At 41.5% G+C, this 17092-nt stretch overlaps 2 protein-coding genes and 1 long non-coding RNA gene across 5 annotated transcripts in view; 2 read left to right on the plus strand and 1 right to left on the minus strand.

Moving 5' to 3' along the window:
- Positions 1-4866, plus strand: part of LOC129176666 (uncharacterized) — an 18644-nt gene extending 13778 nt beyond the window's left edge. The window contains exons 12-22 of one of the 2 annotated variants that reach the window (XM_054766936.1): positions 20-134; positions 208-299; positions 922-1100; positions 1168-1261; positions 1331-1498; positions 1582-1652; positions 1722-1844; positions 1931-2011; positions 2950-3046; positions 3120-3279; positions 3368-4866. In XM_054766936.1, the coding sequence (XP_054622911.1) occupies positions 20-134; positions 208-299; positions 922-1100; positions 1168-1261; positions 1331-1498; positions 1582-1652; positions 1722-1844; positions 1931-2011; positions 2950-3046; positions 3120-3279; positions 3368-3508 (1321 nt within the window). In that variant the 3' untranslated portion in view covers positions 3509-4866. The remainder of the gene's footprint in view (positions 1-19; positions 135-207; positions 300-921; positions 1101-1167; positions 1262-1330; positions 1499-1581; positions 1653-1721; positions 1845-1930; positions 2012-2949; positions 3047-3119; positions 3280-3367) is intronic. The other variant, XM_054766937.1, reaches the window with a different exon arrangement.
- On the minus strand, positions 504-1647 carry LOC129176670 (uncharacterized). The gene is made up of 3 exons (XR_008569488.1): positions 1351-1647; positions 1142-1212; positions 504-1057 (listed from the first exon to the last, which is right to left on the minus strand). It is a non-coding gene; the product is annotated as an uncharacterized LOC129176670 (long non-coding RNA).
- A 1204-nt stretch (positions 4867-6070) lies between the features above and the next one.
- Positions 6071-15480, plus strand: fndc7a (fibronectin type III domain containing 7a). Of its 2 annotated transcripts, none has more exons than XM_054767944.1 (14): positions 6071-6157; positions 6540-6558; positions 6656-6913; positions 8101-8361; positions 8854-9111; positions 9189-9443; positions 11007-11261; positions 11365-11622; positions 12289-12546; positions 12618-12872; positions 12943-13209; positions 14811-14840; positions 14909-14945; positions 15404-15480. In XM_054767944.1, the coding sequence occupies exons 1-13, from the start codon at positions 6113-6115 to the stop codon at positions 14938-14940; spliced, it is 2451 nt and encodes an 816-aa protein (XP_054623919.1). In that variant the 5' UTR covers positions 6071-6112; the 3' UTR covers positions 14941-14945; positions 15404-15480. The 2 variants fall into 2 exon arrangements, with proteins under 2 accessions (XP_054623919.1, XP_054623920.1); XM_054767945.1 differs by having other exon boundaries at positions 11365-11493.
- Positions 15481-17092: the final 1612 nt, after the last annotated feature.

The following is a 17092-nucleotide window of genomic DNA, read 5'->3' on the forward strand; positions in this document are numbered from 1 at the left end:
GTAAACATTCTTAATGTAGTGGTACCCAGGGTGGTGGTCTGAACCCGAACCCAGAATGTGACCTTGTGGATGGTGTTAGTCTTGTTGTGGAGGTCTCCTCTTCCTCTGATGCATGCTCACCATTACGATCACAGGTATTTATACCTAATGTGTTTGTTTGCATGTTTTTGACCCCTAGAAGTAAACATTTACTGCTTTCTTTTTTAGGGGATTGTTTGCAGAGAGACAGACAGTGGTTTTGGGAGCTCCTACTTGAATCAATCCAGTGGAACATTACAGCCTAGCCCTCCCACAGAAAGGTACAAAGCCACCAGGATGTTAGCAAATGTCCTTTCCTCACATGACCGTATGTATTTGTTTGTGGAAGGTAATTCTTCTACTCCTGAACCTCTGCATACAAAGGGGTGAAAATTTGTCATAACCTGCACCTCGAATGTGTCACCTATGCTATTATTTTCTTGACAAATACACCACATGCAATGCAATACAAGTTTGACCCCAGAAGTCAGAATTACTTGAAAAGCTCGACACACTGTAGAAAACATCCGTTGTAACTTTAACCAAATCAGCATGAAATTTGGTACTCACATTTAGGCGACTGGCAAGCACACGTGTGTAAAATTTGAGTAAGATTGGTTGAAAAACATCTTTATCTTTATCCATCTTTAAGAAAAACGTCTTTGCAGGGGCACGGGTTGGATTTAATTGGAGTAATTAATTGCCCATAAGTCATTGACCATTCATCTCATGATTATGGGGATATCTGTATCGCAGCATTTTGGTCACAACCCGTAGAGGGCGCCACAAATGTCACCCATGGGGTGTTCTAATTGATTAATTCATTAATTTAATTATGAATGTAATTAATCTAAATTCCACAGCAATGTTTTAGTTCCTAACTCTATGAAAGCCCTTTTGCAGAGTGCACAGTGATGGACTTAGTACCTCAGACAGTGAAGGCTCCTCCCTCAACCTACAGACAACCATCCATCCATCAAACGTGAACAGGTGCCAGGGGACCAGCGCCAATTCACCAGTCCAAGCAGATCTAGTGGATCTGTGGGTGCAAAGTACCACTAAAGACTCAGTCAAGCTCCAAGGTGAGTTCATTCTCAATATTATAGTCACCATAAGTCTTTACATTTTCTTCCTCTATGACCTCAACAGGCCCTGATGCAAGCAATCACTACGCCTGTGAACCCATCCTGAGTACTGCCATGGATAGAGAACAGAAAGAACGTCAACTGTGCTCTTGTAATAGGTTAGTAAGACCTCACACCCATTAAAATGTGTCTTTTTTCCAGTAAACATGCATGCTGTGTGTGTCCAGTGAGGCTATCCAAGACTTACAGGCAGAGGTATCTAAGCTGAAAAAGGATCTAGAAGAAGGCCTGGTCCAACTTCCTCAACTGGCACAGAAGATGGATTACCTGGCCTCCAAGTACAGGCAAGAGCGTAGGTACAATAGTAGACCAAGGACCCGCCATAAGCCAACCAGGTAGGTAGACTAGCAGACCCATTTAGCTTAATAAACGCAGAATGTATTAGTAAATGTTACAGTATTATTGTAACCTTTGGTAGGCAGCGGCAAACCAGTCAGTTAAGACTAGACGACTGGATTTCAACAGATATGGACCCAAGCAAGAGCAAAGGTTCTCCACCATCTCAGTACATTAAAAAAAATCCATCTCTCTCTAGTACTTACATTGTGGTTTCCCCAGGGACAGACAGTGGCGACGCATCCTGCTCTCAGATGATGCTGCACTTCCACAGTCCTCCTGTGGGAGGCGACAGAGTCAATTCAATTTCAGGCCAGTTTCAGGAGAAGCTGCAAGCTAATGGTGGTTAGTTACTGTGTGTTCTAGCGCATACAGTACATAACATAATATACTTGGATATCATTTGCATCGGGTTTGTTCTGCTCCCCAAGTATCAGATGTAATCACGTCTGGGCCCATGAACTCTCGTTTGAAGGAAGAAAGACACAATAATTCCAAACACAGGACACAGAGTAAGTGACAATATTATGACCTCCTTATTGTTTATTTGCATTTTTCTAAATTTAATACAGCACGTTACGCTGATTTTTTTTTCGTATAATGGGTAGGTATTGGAGACAGGCATAATCAATTCTATCAGTCAATTAGATTATTAAGAATTGTGTCAATTATGTGGAATTGATTGGCAAAAATGAAGTGCACTACCTGCTGAAACAAGAAGCGACTGCTCTATATAGCGACTGCTCTATATAGCGACTGTTCTGTCTGTTCTATCTTCTATCAGCCTGAGAACACCATGATGTCATCTGTGCTCTTTGTTGCTCAGCATTTGACAATTAAACATAAACATACAAAAAACAGGTTATAAAAACAAAAAATATATATATGTTAAAAGAATTTTTAAAAAATGTATATAAGAAACATATATGTGTGAAAACGCACTTTTATTAGTAAAAAAGTCGAAATTATGAGAAGTCAAAATTATGAGATAAAAAGTCAATCATAGATAAGAAGGTTGTGATTATGAGATAAAAAAAAAAGTCGAAATTTCATGATGAGCAGTTTGTATCTCATAATTTTGAGTTTTTATCACATAAATATGACTTTCCTATTTCATAATTATGGATTTTTATCTCGTAATTTTGACTTTTTTTCTCATAATTATGACTTTTCATCTCATAATTATGACTTTTCATCTCATAATTACGACTTTATCTTTTAATTACGATGTTTTATCTCGTAATTTCAACTTTTTGTCTCATAATTACAACTTTATCTCATAATTTCAACTTTTTATCTCATAATTATGACATACCAGTGGGATATTTTTTTCTTTCAGTGGTGGAAACGGGCTTCCATAATTTCCTTACTTATCAGTAAAGACTATTTTATACGGCATAAATTGTATGATGTGTATTACTGTGCAAATACCGCATTTTTTCTGCACCAGTGGCCACCATGGAAGGATGGTCTGTCCCATTGCCTCTGTCCACCCAGAGACCCCTTCTCCAGGTCGGCTATGCCTCCTCCTGCAGTCTACCTGCAAGGTAAGCACGACTGAGTCACAACAATATCATCACGAAAAACAAGACTTAAACTACACATTCCTGTTATATTCAGCTACAAAGTGAGGGAACCACCTGTTCATTCCGTGTCCCATCCCCGGAAGCATTCCACCCAGTCGGACACAGCACTCCTACCCAGCAATGTGTACTTTCAGCAGACACTGTCTCCAGGATCAGCATTCCCAAGGGCTGGCAACTTCCGGACAGGAAGCAAGGTGTTATTTCCTCATCGCTGCTCATATTATCATGACTTTGCAACCATCTACATTCTACAACATCATGATCCTCTCTTTTTGTTTAAAGGAAGAGAAGATGAACAGGCCTCTGGACCAGGCTCTCAAGGCAGCCCGCGACATGAAGAGGAAAACCGACCGCATGGTCAAGAGACTAACAGCCGACCTGGTCAAAGCTCAACTCTTGCCGCAGGAGAGTGTGCAACATTAAGCCAGTAGGAGGCAGGACACAACACATCACTTAACACAGAGAACACATAGGACCACTAAAGACTTATTTCTTTAGCTAGTGCGTAATATTCATTCATTCATTTTCTATACGGCTTGTCCTCATTAGGCTCACAGGGGTGTGCTGGAGCCTATCCCTAGGTAGTGCACAATATATCTTACAGTATTTAATGATTATTAGGATTATAATTATTATAAGTGAAATCTATCTTTTGTTGAAGCCATTCTAATACCCAACACTTTCACTCTCTGTTTGGAATACAGAAGAATAGAATAGCTTGCTTTCAGTCACAATTTCACGTTTGTTTGAATCAATCGGAATAATTTGACGTAAAAAAAAAAAAACTTTTATGGAGAATATGATCCCTGTTATTGCTTTGGAAACCACAAAATCACGCACTTTACTGGCTTCTTAGTACATTGATCCTCAACTGGTCTCAACTGGCATGGCCCACTTTTTGAAACTACACAAAACAAGATCACAAATGTAGATATTTCACTTATATTTTTGATTTCAGAGCACAAACTGAGAAGGAACATCTACACATACAAAGGTCAATAAAGTACCGTAAAAATAAAATACCAGTATAAACCATACAATTAGATATTTCATTTGTACTGTACACAAACTTAGGAGGAACATGGCGACTGCATATATAAAGATCAACAACATATAATAAATAAAATAGCTAAGTTTCACAAAAACAAGTCCACAAAAGTGGATATTTCACTTGTATTTCTGCATTTAAATTACATACTGAGGAGGAACAGGGCAACTCCATGTACAAAGCTGCACAAGAAGTGTGTAATAATAATTAAATATGCTTCCCAATGGTTTGCTATAGAATACATGCAATAAGCTGCAGGGGTAAAGTGATAAAGATGAATCAAATTAAAAAGTGGGTCATGTAGTCAATATAACATTTCAGGTAAATCCCGCCCTTGTCTTGAATTCAAATGAATATCAACTTCAGTCCCCCTAGCTACGTTTCCAATGGCCGTCCTCATGCAGGCCTGTGAGCGCTAAACGTGTCCTCTTACGGGGTTTGTGTCGGGTTTGTTTGCTTTGTGGTTCCACTCCTGTCTCTGCCAAAGTCTGTTGGTGATGCGATGTGTTGTGTGTTTGTGTGAGGTTATCAAGTTCTACTGTTGTTCTTAAGGGGGTATCGGGTAAGGGGATGTATCCAAACAATATTCCGGAATGCCTCAGGACAATAGTTTACAGTAGGTATTTAATGTTCACTAACCTGAAGGCTTTTGACACACTGGTCTGATTGAAGCGTGACTTTGCAACTACAGTACATGCCAAACATTTCTTGTAATTAATTAAACTCAATAAAATCTGCTCTTAGAACAATGTGTTTTGGACCATCTGATACCAACTTCTGTGCTTTGAATGGTGTATCTGATTCAGTTATGTGAAGTTAAATTTGATCAGCTTCTCATGGACAATAACAGCCTCCATAATGCACACCCATCACAATACAGACACTTTGCCACAAATGAATATAATATTATATTATACTGTGTTCGGTACACCTGCACCATCTACTGTGATCAAATACAAAAGCTGTATCAACAACTCGAGTTTATAAAGATAATCCTTATACTGGCTAACATGCTAGTTGAACTTGACCTACGTAATTGTATTGTACATATTTTTTGCGTTCTAGCATACTACCTTATATGAAGTTATTCAAAAGCTCCCAAACAGGTTTACTGTATGTGGTTACCTAAGGTGAGTCTCCTCCAGCATCTCCCAAAAGTGAGTACAACCCTGAACCCCCCCATTTCCACAACCTATTTACTGTAATTCTATATTCTCAAGGGACAATACTATAGAAATTAAACTTGGATATACTTAGAGTAGTCAGTGTACAGCTTGTATGCATTTACTATCCAGTGAAAATGAGTCGACACACAGCCATTATTGTCTAAATAGTTGGCATCAAAAGTGAGTAGCAAGATAATTGTCTGTTGCCTCCAGTCAAGCATGGTGGTGGTAGTGTCATGGCCTGGGGCTACATGAGTAGTGCCAGCACTGGGAAGCTGCGGTTCATTGAGGGAAACGTGAATTATAACATGTATTACGATATTCTGAAGCAGAGCATGATCCCTTCACTTTAAGTAAGTACTATGATGAATTCGACAATGTCAATGCTTCAAATTACAAAAGAAAATAAACAGGGACCCTCCAATTTCAAAGCCCAAGTCCTTATAAAATGAGCTATTGCTGCCCTTGCTAATAATAAAAATAAAAATCTTGTAACATGCTCTGCCACAATAGCATTTCCAAGTATTTCAATATAGCGCAATAAAAGGTTAACTGTACATAAGAAGTCTTTTTTTTAATGTACATTCCCATCTAAGAAAGATGAGCTTTCCTCGTCTCACGTGGATAGGCCACCCAAGCCCCCCTGGGGGGAGGAGTTTCAGCCTTTGGGCTCTTTGGTATTTGCAGAAACAATAAAGCACCTGTCGGCTCATCAGAGGGATAGTGAGTACAGAGAAAAGAGAGAAAGATTTAAGCTTGGTTTAAATCATTTTGAACAAAAACAAAAACATTCATCTTGCCTACGAGTCTGAAATGGAAAAGACATGGAAACTTTTGATTTTCCTGACGATGAAACAGGTAAGCGATGATTGTCTCTTAAAACAAAGAAGCAAACAAGAAAACAAGAGAGCCCACATGAGTGAGTTGTAGTTTTGTGCTCTTTAACGTCATAAACCAATATTGCATAGCGTTGTGGTTGTGAACACAGGCTCTTTTGATTGTCACGTCTTTCAACAAGTGTGTGTGGCATGCACACCCTGACCTCAATGGACAAATTCATTCCAACTTGAAAGAAATACCTGAAATGTGTGTTGAGTGAAAGCAATGTGCAGCCCGCTCCATCTCTTGTGCACAGGGCATAGTTTACTTCAGGATAATATCTTTCTAACCTAGCCCTTGAAAATGCTGCAAATGCAGTGTATCACTAGTTTATTGATCTGATTGTTTTTGTCATTTTCAGATATGCACGGCTGAAAATGGTAAAAAACAATAAAAATCTTATTTTCCGACATAAAAATATACCCTAGACTGTTCCACACTAAATGCAAATTCCCTTCATATCTTTGATTCCTTCAGACATCACTTTCACTGTGTTCACGGTCACATCCAAAAGTATGACCATGCAGTGGACAGGACATAGTGGCGCCACGTCCTACAAGATCACAGCGACACCCAAAAGCTCTCCAGAGCGTTCCGTTTTTGTTCAGTTCAGTGGTGACACGGTGATGGGCTCGGTCAACTCTCTGTCACCAAACACAGTGTACACCATGCACTTTGAGGCCATGGACGATGCCCTCAACGTGCTGAGCAGTGCAGAGACTGAAGAGTTGACAGGTCAGTGAACACAACCCTCGCTCTTCTGATTGATAATTCAGGTATAAAATATGTGCAAAAGCATAAGGACGTCTGGTCCTTATATATGGAACTGATCTCCCTTTGCAGAAATCTAAGTCTTCTGGGAAGACTTGGAGTATGTCTTGCGTTAATGCACTGGGAAACAGTAAGGGCCTTCCCTACACTGTTTCCAAGAAGTATGAAATGTCTTGATGTAGAATTGAGCTTTAAGTGAAATAAAGTAGTTTAGTCTTACGCCTGATTGATTTATTAAAGGTCCCATAAAATACTGTTTTTCAACAAGTTCAGTCTGAGGTCCCACAATAATGTTTTACAATGTGTTGTCCAAAATCTAGCCATCTAACAAAAAAAAACAAAAAAATTGTTAGCAACAGTTTTGTAATGCAAATGTATTACTGTTTTCAATGCATATTGCTTTGAGAAGCCAAATTCTTTACTTAAGTGACCCCAGCAACTAACCAGAACTACGTTCCTCATCACCGAAATCGGACCAGAACTCTGCTTTCGGAGCAAAGTGGGGGGTAAGTTACTGTTGATACACTACACTGCTGATGCGGATGTCATACACCTTCATGTCAAAAAATCTGAACTTTACCTTTAAGGAACGGGACAGGAGGACACAAACGTAACACCAGCATAGCTAGGTGAGCGACATCATGCTAGGTTAGCGTAGTCGCACAAGAAAGACAAAATGATCAAACGTACAGCTCCCATGTTTGTACCTGACTATTGGATAGTTGGCTGAGCGCTAGGTTTTATTTTAAGATGTGAGGCAAGGCCTGATTTTTTTTTTTTACCAAGCTATGAATTGGTGGGCATGTACATGGTGCGGGTCAGAGGCAGTATCATGTCCACAAGGAAGTAGGGTTTTTGTGTTTATGTTTATGACATATAAAAACACAGAACTTCAAAAGTGACACCTTTTCTCTCAAAAGAGGAGTTTGGTGGTCATAAACGGGCTCTAGAGACACATATTACTGTTAGAACATAATTAGTAGGGGACCTTTAAATGAATAAGGTGCGTTCTAAGCCTTTTGTCTGTTGACAGTTTCTGATGGCAACCTGGCTAACCTTTCCTTAAAGTCAGCTGGGGTAGGCTCCAGCTCCCTGCAACCCTGGATAAATTGATAGAACCTGTTTACTGTCTGACTACATCCATCATGCAGCCCCAGAGGTACCCAGCATTGAGCAGGCCTACTCCAAGCACAGCGACAGCATCACTGTGGAGTTCGCTGAGGTTGTCGGTGCGACCAGCTACATCTTGAGGGCGGTGTCACAGAGCCACGATTTCTTCTCGGAGACCACGGTGAGCAGTTCCCCGGGCACCGTGGTGAAGCTTCATCCATACACACACTACAAACTGAGCATCATCTCTATCAACGCGGGGGGGCGGAGCCAGCCTTCATACCCCATTAAGGCCAGAACAGGTACTGTAAGGCCTTGATTGTTGTATAGATGTTTACCATGCATATTCTCATTGACATTTAACATGAGGACTAACTGTATTACTGTTAAATGTATGAGAAATGATCCTTTCCAGTCACTTTCACTTGGCCAGACTTAAACTTTACAAGCAATTCACTGAAGATGCTAATCTGTGTACAAGAGACTGCCTATTTGTTGTTTATTTAGGACAATAGCTTGTCTCACTCCGCCGGCCACAGCAGTGTGCCATTTCACGTCTCATTGTGGCCGTCTTGAAGCTTTGCAGCCTATGCATAAGGATGGAAACTGTATCCATCCTCTGCAATGTTAGCGTTTTCACAAAATGAAAAGAGAAACCATGAGAACAAGGCGCTGTCCTATCCCTGGGGGAGGACACAGTGAAATATAATCACAGGGATGCTGACTCTTATGTTGCAACTCTTAAAAAACAACATCGTTGGTGGAGTTCGTTTTAACGCCTATTTGGTTGTCAGTGCTGATGGCGCCTATGTTGAACTCCACCTCCCCTGATGGTGACACCATCCTGGTCATCTGGTCCCCCGTTGAGTACGCCGTCCTCTACTCGCTCTGCGTCATCCAGCAGGGCTCCATCTCACGCCTCAAAGTCAACACCACGGACAACACTTTAACCTTTGGTGACCTTGAGGCAGGGACCACCTATTGCATCAAAGGCACAGCTTGGGACTCTGAAGGCCGCGCTGGAGACGACCTCACCGTCTGCCAGATCACACGTAAGAAAGCCAAAAAATTGTACCTGCAGCCCTGCAGTGAGTCTTGCCATTAACATTCCCTTGGATTTCACTTTAAGGTCCACCAAGTCCAGATGTGATCCACGTCCAGGTGACTCAGGGCCGGGCCCTCGGCATCGCTGTGTACTGGGTGTTTGTGCAGGGAGCTGAGGAGTACTTGGCTTGGACCACCAACGGCCAAAATTGTACCGCCACAACCAATAACTACTGTTACATCAGTGCTGTGACGTGTGGTCAGAATCACTCGGTCTCTGTCACTGCCTTCAACTCGGCTGGACCCAGCACCCCTTCGCCACCAGCTGACTACGTTACATGTGGGTCTAATATCAATAATACCATAGCCAACACAGTAGTGGTGGATTTCCACTGTCAAAACAAGGTACTACCAGATGACTTAAATCAGTGTTCTCAACATTTTTGTCTTGTGTACTGCCAGAGCCTTTTTGTCACACCATGAGTACACCCGCACTGAAACATGTTGAGAATTCTTCAAAAGTATATAATGTAACGCAGCTGTGCCGCAGGTCTTCCTCGGTAAACTAGTTGTTGCGCACACGTTCCCTTTTATTGTCTGGCTTAATATGAAATGACAGAATATTTAAGTTATCTTGGAAATGAAATGTTTCGAAGTGTAGAAGTGTTTTCAGCCTGCATTTGAACATTACCAAAGTTAAGGATTGTTGCACATCTTCTGGAAGACCGTTCCAGATTTTGGCAGCATAAAACAAAGCAGCCTCACCGTGATTTCTCCTGATTCTGGGCACCCACAGGAGACCACTCCCTGAGCTTCTCAGAGCCCAAGCTGGTTCATATGGCTCTAACATGTCAGAGATGTAATTTGGCGCAAGACCATGAAAAGACATGTACACAAGCAGAGCTGTTTAAAGTCTCTTCTATGAGCGAAAGGAAGCCAGTGCAGAGATCTCAGCACTGGACTATTATGGTAATATTTCCTGGATCTAGTCCAGACTCGAGCAGCAGCATTCTGGATGTACTGCAAGTTCAGGTCTGAGTCCATTATTACCCCTAGATTTCTAACCTGATTAGAGCAGTATTATGCTCAACAGTCCCCACTTTGCTGCCCCCAACCTCCTCTTGAATAAAACTGGCCAACTGCCACATTCAGAACAGGACATCCTCATTTCTGAGTTTAGAAATGGAAAAACAGACAGCTATGAGCCATGTAGGTAAGTTTAAAAAAAAATAAATTGTCCTTTGGGGAGACATTCTAAAAGGTTTTGGTATGTGAGAATTTTCATCTACTCTTTAGATTGGTCCAAATTCTGATTGATGAATTAATGGAAGTGTGGGAGTGTGTCCCAGAGCCGCAGGGTGGCCTAATGGTTAGCATGTTGGCCACACAGTCAGGAGATCGGGAAGATCTGGGTTTGAATCTCGGTTGGGTATCTCTGTGTGCAGTTTGCATGTTCCCCCCCCCCCCCATGCATAACATGCATGTTACTCCAAACTGTCCATAGGTATAAATGTGAGAGTGAGTGGTACCCCGCCTCTCACCCAAAGTCAGCTGGGATGCATACCCACAACCCTAGTGAGGATAAGCGGTGTAGAAGATGGATGGATGAAGTGTGTCCCCAGACTTGTGTTCATAAGTGTGTGTTTCTTTTGGTAATGTGAGAGTTACCATGTGCATCTTGCACACCACAAAGGCAGAAAACACGTTCCAGTTAAACACAACACATTATGGGTATTTGATAACACGGCAGTCATATTTGTTTATTACTTGTAGACATGCCTGTGTGCCCATTCTTACAAGTCATTGTTGCCGGTCTTTTATTGTAGTTACCTAAATGTCTGTAAACTAAAACACTACTTTCAAAATGACTGCCATCGCTTGTAAACTGTCCTTCCTGTCTTAGACCCATGTCCTCCAGACAACATCAGGGTGGAGGAGCCTAACACTGGCAACTGCACAGTGGTGTGGGATGAAGTACCACTGGTGGAGTTCTATATGACCTTCATAAAGCGGGACGATGGTACCGAGAAGTTTTGCAACACCACAGGAAGTAGCTGCCACTTTTTCTGCATGTGTGGTTACACCTACCTCACCAGCGTCTTCCCCTACAACCAGGCTGGCTCAAGTCCCGATGCACATGTGCAGAACTACACCACCAGTAAGACCAAGCCTGCAAATTAAGCAATACATCAATAACACTACATATTCCAACATGCAATACAATTTTTAATTTGTTCTGTATTCCTCAATATCGCCACCAGTTCCATGCTGCCCAGAGGGTGTTTCTTTAGAATCCGTTTCCTCGGAAACCCTGGAGGTCACATGGTCACCGGTCAAAGGGGCAGAGCTTTACGAGACAACCGCAGTGCAGGCCGATGAAGCCATCCATTGTAATGACACAGAGCCTGTTTGTGCACTGTCGGATTTGAGGTGCAATGCAATATACTCTGTGATGGTCACACCTTGCAGCGAGTTACGAGGGTGCAACCGCACTTGCATGTCACACGCTCACGAGACAGGTATCGATGAGTCCCTGCAACACGCTTTGATGATTGTGTAAATGCTGGGAGACAAGCATTCAAATTATTGAGCTTTTTTCAAGTTCAAATCAAAGGCAAGCTCATGGTTAGAAAAGCAGTAATGTCATGTGAGAAATGCTGCATTCAAGAAAACTGGGAAATCTGACATCTACATGTAAATGTATGTCGCTATATTGTCTTCCTTTGATGTTTTTTTGGTAAAATTTAAGAAAGTCAAGACTGCTATTTTACCACTAGAGTTCAGCATCATGATTGCGAAATGAATGCGAAACAAAACACAAATTGAGGGAGTGAGTCATGCTTTTTTGGTTCACTTTCGACTGAAACATTTTGAGGTCGTACTCAAGTCCCGAGTAAGAGAAGCATGTTGCTTCATTGTTGGCATTAACATTCCAAATCCACAGACAAAAGATTGTGTTCTTCAGTAATGAGATGACGATAGTTCGATTCATGCACAGAGAGAACACTGTGAGCACTTCAATCATTAGCTTTGACTTTCCGTCGATTTTTTTAAGTGTGAGTACGATTTTAAAAATCATCAACACATCAATTCACATTGCATTTGAAGGACAATGTCTAGCAGATTTTGTCTAGTGGTAAGCTACTTATACTACTTGATAACTTCAATTTCCTCTCTGCCTGCAGCTCCTTGTGCTCCAGATATTCTGAATATGACGCAGTCCAACCACTCATCGTACACAGTCCTGTTGACGGCCCCCAACGACCAAAATACAAATTATACCGTCGCTGCTGTGGGCCGCTACGACACCCACACTTGCCATGGAAGAAACAGCTCCTGTGAGCTAACGGAGTTGCCCTGTGGTTCGACATATGATGTCACAGCTGTGGCCACCACAACTGCAGGAACGAGTCTAACCGGATACAGTAAAGTTTTAGAAACAGGTACTACAAGGTGATGGATCACTATGCAGTAATGCATTTTGGCTATGGTGACCACATTGCATCTTTCCCAGGTCCTTGCTGCCCCACGTCCATGAACGTGAGCCAGGTCACACAGGCTATGACCAACGTGACATGGTCAGCTGGGCATGGAGCCCATTCCTTCATTGCCACACTGACATCACCACGTGGACACGCCAAGTGTCACACTATGGACATCCACTGCTTGATGGGATGTATCACTTGCGGTACTAACTACAGTGTCACCCTGGAAGCCATCAGCAGCACTGGACACATGTCTGAGTGCAAATACCATGGCTTCTCATCAAGTGAGGACAATCCACATTATTCACTCCGCACTACTGTATATACTCCATCATCCTCTTTACCTTGTCTTAGGTGCCTGCTGCCCGACCAATGTCAAACTATACCGCTGGGCCAACAACTCCCTAAGGGTGTACTGGCGCACATCCTGGAGCTCTCAGGTCCAGCAGCACGTGGTGGAGCTGTACGGGACTGTGGCCAACTACACTTGCCTGGCGGCTGCCAACAACAAATATTGCGACATCCAGGAGGAAACATGCGGGGATGTCTACACAGTGGTGGCGGCACCAGTTGGAGCTGACGGCGTCAAAGTGAGCTTCTGTCAGCAGAGGACATACTCAGGTGAGCTGGATCATGCAGACTCATAAATCAAGTCGTTCCTCTCTGCATTGCGGTTTGAATATCGCTCCCTCAGTCTATCATGGTTTTTTTCCCGAAAAATAATTAATTAATGATCGTTGTTTCATGGTTCACTATGGACTATTATAAAAATTAAAATAAAAGATAATAAAAATAATAAATTGTAGTATTCTGGCCACAAGGCACCAGTAATGTTACACTGATGAGACATCACATTAGATTACATTACCTTCACACTGCATCTAGTCAGCCATGGCATTTCTGACGTGACATAGTAAAAATAAGTTCTCCTCCCGTTCCGTGTGGAAGTGGTAAGCTTTTGGCTTCTTACTTTGTAGTTCTCTTTGTCCACTCCGTTTGAAACACTTTCTTAAGTTTAGAATAAGTAAATTGGAGGCTAACGAGGTAGCGCCGCAGCATGCTTAGTTTAAAGCGGCGGCCATCTCTTGCATCCCTGCAGTGATCCCATAGCCTCTGCATTGCATGTTTAATATAGCCTATAATTAGTAAAAAGAAAAAAATGCATATGCAAATGTTACATATTTTTTGCCTAAATTAGACTTTTCCAAACATAAAAATGGCTAAATGAACTAAAATACACATATAAGGCATTCAGAAGACGCATTCAGACGTTGATGATATGTAGTATTCTACACTAGTCACTAGGTGTCAGTAATACTACTACAGTCTTGATCGGCGGAACAACAGACTTTTTTTTAAAATTTATTTAATTATCTCACAACAAGCAAAATGATCCCTAATAAAAGTCCCTAATTAAAACACGGGCTACTGTTGTGGCTATAGCCCACGGCAAGATGAAACCCAACTTTAAACCCCTAACCTAATTTCCTGTCCGCCACTCACTCTGCTTCCACATTTATAGCTACACACACAAGCATGAGTCTTATTTATGTCTTAAATGGCTTATTTACTCTTGTTATGTCTACTATATTAGGTAATACGAGTGTAAATGGGGTGTTATTTCATGTCTAGAGAAATAACGTTACAAACCGTATTTAGAAGGTCATAAACAGGTTTTCTGTGCTCTATAAAAATATTCAATTTCTAAATAAGGAATCCTACTTTGTGGAAATTCACGGTCAGGTCAGCACATTTAGCTGTGTGAGAAATTTCAAGTCAGCACGAGGTTTGCAGTCAAACTTTGGGGCTTAATAATAGCGCCACCATATGGTGTGTTTGTCAGAAAAATGCTAGCACAGGCAACGCAGTAGGGGTGCATATTTTTCAGTTTTCACTCTTTTGTCTGCAGCGGTTCAGGAGTAAAAGAGTGAGCTCACACCAACAAATACAGTCATGTAAATATTGTCTGATCATTTTAGTGTGCAGCAAGGTTTGTACAAACACTGCACACAACAACACACAGTAATGTTAGCTTTGATGCTAATGCAAACACATTGAAATACTGTGTATCCTGGCTGCTACATTAACATGACAGACTTCTACAGAGGGGCGTCTACTTATTACAAGCCAGTGTACCATCACTATAGTTTTAAGCTGTCATGTTAAGGTCCAATTACTACAAATTGTTTCTTTACATTCGGTCATTTTTATGTCCTTCTCAGTTCCCTGCAAAGGATTTAATGCTGCCCTGGGTAAGTGTCCTAAAAACCCAACATTGTACATAGTAAGCTTTTGAATAACACTCTCTCTCTCCGTTCAGTGATCTCTCGAGGGAGAAGAAGCATAAAATAAAGCGGGTGAGTTTCATGCGAATCAACTTTCGATGACTTACGTAACAGCTTGAGACAGAGGCGCTGATTGTTGTATGTGTGAAAGCAATCGATAAAAGGCTGGACGCGTCCAATGTGGTGCTTCACAACTTGAGGTGTATCTTGTAACAGCATCACAGGCTTACATACGGTAAAATGATAGTGTTCTCCTAACAATAGGAGTGAATGTTAAAGGAGAACAAAGATAGAGAGAATAATAATATAGACGCGGCTTCTTCCCGCCTGTACCTGCGGGACACCACCATAGAAATTTGGCAGAGAGAGACAGTGAACGTGACTCAGGAAAAAGATGCACAACTGCTGCAGGAACGTGACGCATCATGTGTTTGCTGCGCTGTAAGACGAGAGCTGCTCGATGCATACGCGCTTTCACAAACAATATGATGCTTGTGAGGAGACATTAACGTCATTTTTCCAACCCTCAGGGAGCCTCTTAACGACACCCCAACACGGAGGAGGACTGTTTACATCTAATGTGGACATCCAGCATACAGTACATGGATGAAATATTATACTCCTGTTTAGGAATGTTTTCTAGTGCGTCAGTGATGCGTGCATAAAGACATGTACTGTATGATACGACTGATTTATGCTGAATGTGAATGTAATAAAGGTGCAGCTTAAAAAAAGAAGCTAATTTCCATTATATCAAAGGTAGCACCAACTGACTTTTTATTCCTATGGTTAGTGAGTAAATAGTCTAAGGTAAGCAGAAAACTCCACAAAATATGTGCCAGAAAAATGAGTTTTTCAAGAAATAGGGGAGGCCTAAGCCGTATTATGTTCTCCAAGGGGGGGCTCACCGTGCAACACTTTGAAATCCACTAAAGTAGATGGTCTGGGGCGGTGCTTCTCAAATAGTGTGGCGGGCAGTGAACTGTCAGGGAGCGTGAGAGGAGGGAGTACTTTCAATGTTAGTGCAGACCTGCCAACATGTACAAAATTATTGTACTCAACATGCAATTTGACTCTTGATTACGCCTGTATGCTTCACAGCTCTCTATTTTGTTGCATTTTCCTGGTTTCAGTTTCGAGTTCAGTCTGTACAGTACAGATAAATAAATAGATATTATCAGTTTCTCAATAGTAGGGGAGACTGGGGACAGTTGCAACACTTTTTACATTACTCTCAATTACTCAGAGATGATTTAGACTAGGCACACCAAATCTTTACATAGTAAACCTACATCTGTCTGCTCAATAGCCATACCATTTAAAGTTGGCATTCATTTCTTATTATGATTCCCTATTCTGCCCATCATGAACAGTAAAATATATTAATTGAGCCTAGTGTGGTCTATTTTAACATTAGCATGGGGACAGTTGCAACCGTCCCCATAGTATCAGTCACGACAAAACACCATGTGCTAACTAGCCACAGTGACATTGACAAATGTAAGCAATGTTGCTGAATAGTCAACAAATCAGTGATTCAAACCAGGTAGGTTTGGAGTAATTCATACAAAATATTAGGATAGTATGACAAAAATACAGCTCGTGAAAAATGCTACTTTCATACCTCCAAAACAACTTTGTCACTTTGTCTTGATAGAAGCTGGACCAGATGCGCAATATGACTGCTTTCTTCTTGGCGAGTAGAGGGTCTAACTGAGCATGTGCAGTATGAGTGTCATCAATCTAGCATGTTACTGATTAGACAAATAAGGCTGGTTGCAACCGTCCCCTGTTGCAACTGTCCCCAGTCTCCCCTATTTCAAATCGGGGAGGGGGGGGTGAATACATTCTTGTGCCCTAGAGGGGACCTGGCAGAAAATAATTGAGAACCGCCAGGCTGGTGTCACCATGGCAATCACAGTGACACTGGTCTATGTATTATAAACAAAGGTACCATCACAATAGTTGTCAAACTGATATGATATGGTTAAACTACATATTGTTTATTTGAGTTAATTGCATTGAGTGCAAGCTAAACAATGCTAATATGGATCAGCACCTGTCATCCTTGAAAAAATGCGTGCACATTTTTTTTTTTATCATTAAGAGTCGTACATTATTAACAGAAAATTAAAAGACGCATCTGTGTTAGCTTTGATGCTAGTTCTATGTTGACAAAAGTGACAAGAATTGTATCTGAAACCTTCAGCCTGATCTTT

The sequence above is a fragment of the Dunckerocampus dactyliophorus genome, chromosome 2 (genome assembly GCF_027744805.1).
Source record: "Dunckerocampus dactyliophorus isolate RoL2022-P2 chromosome 2, RoL_Ddac_1.1, whole genome shotgun sequence".
NCBI lineage: Eukaryota > Metazoa > Chordata > Actinopteri > Syngnathiformes > Syngnathidae > Dunckerocampus > Dunckerocampus dactyliophorus.